This window comes from Xiphias gladius, chromosome 21, assembly GCF_016859285.1.
Source record: "Xiphias gladius isolate SHS-SW01 ecotype Sanya breed wild chromosome 21, ASM1685928v1, whole genome shotgun sequence".
In the NCBI taxonomy this organism is placed as follows: domain Eukaryota; kingdom Metazoa; phylum Chordata; class Actinopteri; order Istiophoriformes; family Xiphiidae; genus Xiphias; species Xiphias gladius.
This window is the reverse complement of record NC_053420.1, coordinates 5,859,681-5,868,054: the sequence shown is the minus strand read 5'-3', so window position 1 is coordinate 5,868,054 and position 8,374 is coordinate 5,859,681. Positions and strand designations below refer to the sequence as shown.

Genomic DNA, 8,374 nt, shown 5'->3' with positions numbered 1-8,374 from the left:
TAAAGGAAAGGTCAGAGGACCACCGGAGCAAATCAGGGCTCACGGTCTGGGCGTCGTGACCGGGAGCCCGATCGACCCAGCAGGCGGTGAGATGTCTCACACCAGGCGCAAACACCTCGGCCCCGCGGTGGTCCTGCAGGGCGCGGTTGGACCGGACCGAAGTCAGCAGGGTTTATCCTCTTCGGACCACGAATGTGTGGGCAGCTCGTCGGATGTTGTTGTTGAGGCATTTCAGTCTGGACCGAAGTGGTGGACAAACTGAGCAACATTCCCATCACAGAACCAGCAAAAACACTCGAAAAACAAGATGAGATGTCCCTTTTTTTTTTTTTTCATCCAAATTATGAAATGGAAATGTCTAAATCTGACCCACTGGTTCAAAATGACAATGTTCCCAAGTCCAAATTTTGAGTTAATAGGCCACAATTACGCCAAACTGTCGAGAAAATGTGACTTACTGGAACAAAATAGTGATAAGTCACATTTTAATAGTAAATAATCTCACAATTCTGACTGCGTATCTACGCAAGTGCACTGCAGTCACCAAGCAGACCTTCAGAAGTCATGAGATACGAGATAAGGCCTCCTTTGTTTGTGTGTGTGTGTGTGTGTGTATCACAGAACTTTAAGTGCTTCGTGCTCAGAGCACTCACGCGTTTACTGCGAGAACTTCATCTACTCTTTTCCTCCTCCTGGCAGCAGTGGACGTCCGCCGGACGATTGTCGGAAACGGCCAATGAGTTCAGCGTGACACCGAGGGGCACCGAGCGCCTCGTTCACAGTGTCTGGTCGACTGCACAAACACTTCCCAGTTTTACTACCCAGTCCCTCAGGAGGGACTTTCCCCTCCGGGCCGCCACAGCACGTGTTCGGCATTTATTCCGCCGGAGAGCAAACAGCAGCTGCTGAGAAAAAAAAAACAACAAACAAACAAGAAGACAAAAGCCCAAAGAACAAAGGTCTTCAAATGTCCTGGTTTGTAGGACCAACCCAAACCCAAAGATATGTGTTTAGCCATAGAAGACTAAGAAAAACCAGGAGACGTTCACATATGAAAGCCTGTCTTCCCAGAAATGATGTTTATATATAACCCAAATGTTTCCCCAATTGCGTTGTGCTGTCAGATGTCATTGCTGCCTGTATTATGTTCACAGGCAATTTTCTTGCGGTGAATGGAGCGCTGCCCCCTTGTGCCCCGCACCAAGGTCACGGGGAGGCGTTTCGGGGCGGATGGTACCTGGTGCGGGGCCGTGACTCCGGAGGCCCGGGTTTCGGGAGTCCCGTCTGTGGTTAGGCTCAGGCAAAGGTCAGGCTAAAACATTCCCCGGACTGAAACAAGTGCTGCGAGCACCTTAACGTGACCATACCAACAGTTCCTAATGCTGTGGTTGCTGTGAGCAGGTACTGCCCTGACAACATTTTTCCGATCCTTGAACCTGCCAACTTCGGCACTGGTTCCCGACGGAATGACTGAAATCCATTATCAAAATGGTTGCCAGTGAATTTTCTTTTCGACCAATCGACTAATTGCCGCAACTCTGCTTGGGATGGGAATTTCCTTTAACGTCGGCGACGTTCAAAGACTTTTATGCGGCCGGCTTCAGGTGAGCCAATGTGGGTAGGTGTGCAAAATGTCGCATCAGTGTTCGCAATTCGTTATCAGTCTAATTTTCCCAAAGTTTAAGGGTTCTGTGGATGTGATGCAAACACAAAGAGGACCGGGACTTTAGGGCCCCGATTCAGTTCCTGGAGCTCCTCAGTCCCTGAGACCAGAAAGGGTCATTGGTGAACTTTGTGTCGGGACTCGACAGTTTCCCCTCCGCTGATGATCCCCCTGGACTCTGATAGAACTGAATCACGTCTCTGCGTCGGCTGCTGCTCACGTTCCGTTTACATGATCGTGTAAGTGACTGAGGAGAACCGGTGGTGTCGCACCAGAACCATGTCACGTGAACCTTTTTTTTTTTTTTTTTTAACCCCTTTGATGTCTGGCGTCTCTTTCGGTCAGTAATTACAACACGAGCCCAAAAGCTTCTGGAAAGATTTAATCTCACTTAATTTCCACTGTTCTAACAAACAGTCAGGATGATGTCAGATGCAGAAAACGCTGCTAAATAACTCTGATCAATCATTGAAGGCTAATAATCACGAACAAACATCACGAGCTGAGAGGGCACGTGGACCGTCGCGGCTTTCCACTCTGTGAGGACTGTGACAAGGATGTTTGACGCTGTGCAGAAAACTTGACTCAAACAGGAGGACGTTAACGTGCATGCAGATCTTTACCGACTCCTTAAATGTGAAGTGAAACAAACCAAAGACTAAAGATGGCGTCTACATCTGCTCTAACACACACGCACACACACACACGGAGAAGAGCTTCCCACCAGAGCAACAGCTCCACAGCAGGCAGAGGTGCTGGGCTCCGCGAGCAGACTCGAGTCTGGATTTGCGGCCTTTGTTTGCTCACGAAACAAAATCTGGTTTTGTCTCTCAGCAGCAAATAAAACAGACTTGAGTCGGCTCCTATACTATAGAACACCTCTCACACTCCTGGCGTTTTCACACACTGTCTCTCTGATGCGCTTAATTTCTTTACATTTTATACATTTAGCAGGGGGAGAGACATGTAAAAGACAAGACATTTACCCACACACATGGGTAAACGGTACAATAAAAAAATAAATTATCACCTCGATAAACCGAAAATAAAACATTTTATAATTGCTCTCTTGTTTTTCCAGGTGCCGGGGGGTTGAGTGCCCGTTGTTGCCCAGCAGGGGGCGGTGCAGCGTCACGCCCGGCCTCGGGAACTTGTCGAAGTGTGATTGGCCGACACCGTCTTGATTCGGGTGGCAACATCCGCAGCAGAGGCACCGGGGCCAGTTCTGCTGACACTGACAGGATGATGATTTGTTTTGGGTTTTTTTTGTTTTGTTTTTTTAACGTCTTGACACACTTGAAGCAGGGCTGGGTGACTTTATTTTCCCAAATTTGTCAAATAATTTAGCTGCTGTTTTTCACATGGGTGATTCCAAGCAAATTATAATTAAAAAACCCTGGCAAAATTAGTGGAAGTGAATTTTTTTTTCCGCTAAATTGAAGATTAACAGTGGAACATAGTTCATTGTAGGGATAATAAATCTGATTATTTTGTGTGACTATCGACACATTTGCCATGATCTGACTCTACTCACATTTGTATGTATTTGACATACAGTTTGGCAGAAATATATTCTCATTTAAATATTCCTGTTATCCAACGGTATCATCCAGCCCTCATGTAAAGAATAAGGCTGGTACTGCTCTATACTTCTCTCACTGTCAACAAATCCCATGAAGACCAAAGCCACCAATGTGTTAGATCATCTCTTGAAACTTTTCTGACCTCTCTGCCCTGTGTGAGCCCGTTTTTATCTCACAAATATATAGTCCACAAAGTAGCTGTCTCTGGATCTTCTGATTGTATCACATGATCCAGGATTTCCATTTTTCAGGGCATTCTCAGGACTCCCCCCCCGCACATGTGACCTTAAAATCTGAGACCGAAAGTTCGTTTTTGACATCACAGTTTGATGGAAACGATATCAACACAACGTCATATTAGCCGCTGACTTTTAAAAGTCTTCAAAGCCTTTAAAAACTAAAAAAAAAAAAACTTTGAAATTTGAAGATATGCGGTCCCATGACAACTGAGCAACTCAACCAGCTGAGGCAGCCTGAAAGCTCCCGAGCGGCTACTAAATGGAGGTTGTGAGAAGATTGTTGTTGACTGCTGACAGACCGCTGTTTCCAGCCGTTTCCAGCTGTTTCCAAGGTCAAGCATGAACTTTGAGGGGAGCTCGGGGGTTTAAAAGCGCCGACCACGGGGACAGAGTCCAGCCGGTGGACCTGGTTTCCGAATGTCTCTCTACTGTCAGGTATCATAAGATGAAGAAATTTCCCAAAGCAGATGGTGACTGTAGTTTTTAGCAAACGTAACTCAAACACGGGGGAATGGCGCGTGTTCTATTTTCAGCAAAATAATACACATTTGTTGCGCTAGTGAGTATTTACAGCAGCAGGACGGTGTGTGTGTGTGTGGGATTGAGTCAAAACAAACAACAGTGTGTGTGTGTTCATGGTAATGAGGGAACAAGTCACCCAGTGCAAAAGTGCGGCTCACTGATGTGTTTTAACAGCAATGGAGCTCTACGGCCCAAAGGAATTAGACATATCAGGCTTTTATACAGAGACAATACCTGCTGGTAGGATGGATTCATTTTTTGGTTTAGGTTTATTCATGGGATTTGTTGACAAGATGAAAAATACAGAATATCACCAGACCAGATTTGGGAAACTGACACTTAAGCTTCTGATATTATACAATAACTCAGAAGTGGATCTTTACTGTACACTGACTAACATTTCTGAATTAAGACCCACAAACGGACACACAGCAGTTTAAAAAGTATCTCTATTCTCTCCTTAAAGCCTATTTCTGTGACGCTAATTTCTGTCGCATTTTGTCGCCACTCTCCCCGCGGGCGACGCTGCCCTCTGCACTGCCGAAGGAAAAAAGTTGCCGTCTATCGTCGCCATCTATTGCTCCAACAGATGCTTGGATGTGTTTTTGAGTGCGTTTCCGAGGTTTCGCTAAAACAGTCTGTTCACCTGTCCAGGTTTGGTTTCTGTAGAGAAAGAGGAGTGAGGAGGGGTGGGGTGTGTGTGTGTGCGTGTGTGTGTGTGTGTGTGGGGAGTCAAGGTGGTGAGTAAAGTGAGTGTGGGCCAAGTTCAGTGGGTGGTCCCTGGGATTCAGCTGATTGGTCGTTCAGAGAGGACACTCTGTTCCAAGGAAACAGCTCCGCAGACAACTGTTCTCAGGATATGCGTGTGTGTGTGTGTGTGTGTGTGCGCGCGTGACTGTGTGTGTCTGCTCTTGTGCCTCTATCATTGTGAGGACCAATCTTTCATTCCTCGGGAGTGAGGACATTTTTGCTGGTCCTCACATCCTTCAGGGTTTGATTTGGTTTTATGATAAAAGTCCCTCTCACTCATAAGTGTGTTTTGCTTTTTGTTACTTAACATGGATGTTTGACCTTCAATGTGCAGAGTTTAACACCAGATGACTGTTTTCACATTCATCTGCTGAAGAGGGAAAGTTTTAAGACACATAACAAAACTGCTTTGAATAGTAACTTGTGTCTGGTATGACTTTTCTACGAAAAAAAGTTTTGAAATTCTTAAAATGACATTCTCCCTCACGTTTCCACATCAAACTAGTTTGAGTTACATATTGGACCACGATTGACTTTCAAACTAGTTGCGATGTTACAACATGAGGCTCCTACGTACACACGCTAAACTCAGATTGAAGGAAACTTTCACACAGAGAAACTTTCCTCCTTCAGCAGATGAAGGTGAAAACAGCCTTGTAGTGTCAGACTCTGCCCATTTACATAATTTTGCAAAAACATTCAAGTGAAGAAACAGTAACAGTAAGTAAATCCCTATTGGGACTGGATGTATTTGTCTAGGAAAGAAGGGCGGATTTTAACATCACCTGTAACCAACAGTGATTTTAATCCCGTCCGGAGTCTTATGTGGGTAATGTTTTCACCCCCACCCCAGTAATAATTACAGTCACAATTTCTGCAAACTCACTGGTCCTGATGTAATTTAAATCCTGTCCGGAGCAACGTCCTTGTATTTTAACATGAATCTCTGATTTTTTTTTTTTTTTTTTTTTCAAAATGAAAAGCTGCTTGTCCATCTACTTTATCTATTTATAGACTTTTGTGTGAACGTGCCGTTTGTCAGAAATGTTTTTGCAAATTTGATTAAATGAGGAACAAACAGGAGTATTTGGGAACCAATACGACAATGGGAAAAACCATTAAAACCATCGGGACTGATTTGCACCAGCTATGCATAAATCCATTACTAAGGTTGAAAACTCCTTCTTCATAACTACTAGCTACTTTCAAACTAGTGATTCAATCAATCGGGTGGCACTATTAAAACCAAAGAAATGTCTAAGCGAGTAAAGTTTGAGTGATATGCAAATCGATTCATCAGGAAACGTCCGCGACGCTGTCCAAACCAGAGCAATGAACTATTTAAACAGGAACTCACTGTAGCATCACAACCTAAGACAACTTCCAAAAATGAATTTAGTAAATCTAGGTATTACTTTGTTTTATTTCTGTCTGCATACATGGAGAAAGGCGTTTGTAAGAGTTGGAAGTATTCATATATCTATCATTAATATCTGTTTATGCTAACCTACAGTAACTGATGTTATTTACTCATTTAATCAAATGTTTCATAATTTGAGGTAGAGTACTTTATTAATCCCAAAAGGAAACTGTAGTATGTTGCAATTCATGCTTTGTGAAATGTGATTTAAAATCTTCATCATTATTTAGCAGCATTGATCACAGTTACTGAGAGTAAATATTTAGCAACAACTAATCTCTTCCTAAGAAGTAGTTTGTGTGGAGCAACCTGTTTTAAATTAGTCACGTGTAAAACACCTGAGTTAGAGCTAGGCTAAGTCTGAACTTAATCACAGCTGGTGCAAACAGCTCCTGGAGAGTAAGACCTCTAAAAGCTCATCAAATAGACTCTTGTAATGTAAGCTCCAGGTAGGTACTGGTATTTTTCTTTAGGCTAGTCCTGCACAATGTCCCCATCTATTACAAGCTATATCCTGTAATTTTGCTATGGTTAGAAGGACGTCCACAATGATGATTTAAATTACAGAGTAGCGCAGTGAACGTTTTATTCCCAGCCTCGTCCTGTAATGTGAATCCTGTCCGAATGGGGCTTAAGATACATTTCTGAGCGGAGAGGGACTTCAAGGTCAGAATTCAGTTTAGGTTCAGTTTAAGGTGAGACCTGGGATTATGCTTTTAGTTGTGATGGTTAAGGTTAGGGGCCACGGACTGCATTATGCCAAAGAGGGTCCTCACAAGTATAGACGTACAACCAATGTGTGTGTTGTGCAGCCTTTTTTTCCATTTCACGTCCGCTGTCCCACCTCCTGCCTGTTGCTATAGTAACTACTCGACTGTAGAATGCCCATGTTTCCATGGTGACATCTTGGAAAACCCTGATCCATATTTACAGCCGAGGAGTCTCAGCAGCACGACCTAAGCTAACTCACAACAAGCTGTGTTGCTTTTGTGTGTGTGTGTGTGTGTGTGTGTGTGTGTGTGTGTGTGCGTGCGTGTGTGCACATGTGTATTTGGAGCTATGGCAGGTTGTCGTCCCGCAGGCTCTCCAGGATCTGGACCAGGCTCTCCAGTCCGAACACGTAGCCCCGGTCCGGCCCGTCGTGCACCGCCGTGTCGCCGCGGAAACCCTTAAAGGTGGAGTGGGCGAAGTCGATCATACGAACGTCCACCGGGGGGGGCCGACTGGGTGGGGGGGCAGGAGGAGGGGGGAAGGAAATTATACTGGGAACAGAGGGGGAGGAGGCGTCTGGATGGGGATGAGGCGAGGGGGGAGGGGGGAGGAAGGGGTGGCAGTCTGACTTGGTGGGTGGGGCCTGTGGGGGAGGATGAGGGGAGGGGGAGGGTGGAGCCATCAGTCCAGGTCCCTGAGAGGACATTGATCCCGGATCTGGGTTCTGGCTCATGTCCGTTTCACAAGGAGTGTCGGGGGCTGGAGGGGCGTGGGGCCCAGGGCCACAGTGGGGATCCGCAGGGGCCGCAGGAGTCTTCTGTTGCCAGGCTGCATGCTGCCCGGAGCTGAGGACCGACGGGCCCTCGGGTTCCTACAGATGTAATCAAAACACAGTATTGATCAGTATGAACCTGACTCAGACCAAACATCAGCACAGTCACTTTAAACTGTTGAACAACCTGAGAAAGAAAAACTTTCATGTTTTTTTCACCTTCAGAGAAATTTTGTTTTTCTCTAAACCTGCAATAACTGATTTTTTTGGCCTCTTGAGGGCAGTGGAAATATTATCACTTTATTATCACCCATCAAGTCTGTTACAAACATCCGTCACAGTTCAAGGACTCACTCCGATCTACTGCACTTACCGTAGCAATGTGCACACAGTTTTCTGTGCTCACTTTCAGTTTGACCCCCACACAGAGTGGTTTAGATAATCTGGATAAACAGTCCGAGAGTCTGACTGCTCATGTTTCTTGACTTATCAAAATTCTCTTTAGCGATGACGCCGTGCTCCCAGATATCTGCTATTTTTATTTGGAGAGTGCATTGTAATTCTAACTGATAAAAATGATAAAACAGTGGAAAAAAGACGCGTGACGTAATAAACTGGAACGATCTTTTAAGATCCGAGAAACCGTTGCGTGTCACGGGGCTGTGAGAGACATCGAGAGGTGGCTATCCGTGAGAACTTGTTTCGTGAGAAAAA

At 45.1% G+C, this 8,374-nt stretch overlaps 1 protein-coding gene across 3 annotated transcripts in view; it reads right to left on the bottom strand.

Annotated features, from left to right (window-relative positions):
• Positions 1 to 2,026: 2,026 nt before the first annotated feature.
• Positions 2,027 to 8,374, bottom strand: part of ip6k1 (inositol hexakisphosphate kinase 1) — a 36,213-nt gene continuing 29,865 nt past the window's right edge. For all 3 annotated transcript variants that reach the window (XM_040159155.1, XM_040159156.1, XM_040159154.1), the window contains one exon: positions 2,027 to 7,759. In XM_040159155.1, the coding sequence (XP_040015089.1) occupies positions 7,235 to 7,759 (525 nt within the window). In that variant the 3' untranslated portion in view covers positions 2,027 to 7,234. The remainder of the gene's footprint in view (positions 7,760 to 8,374) is intronic.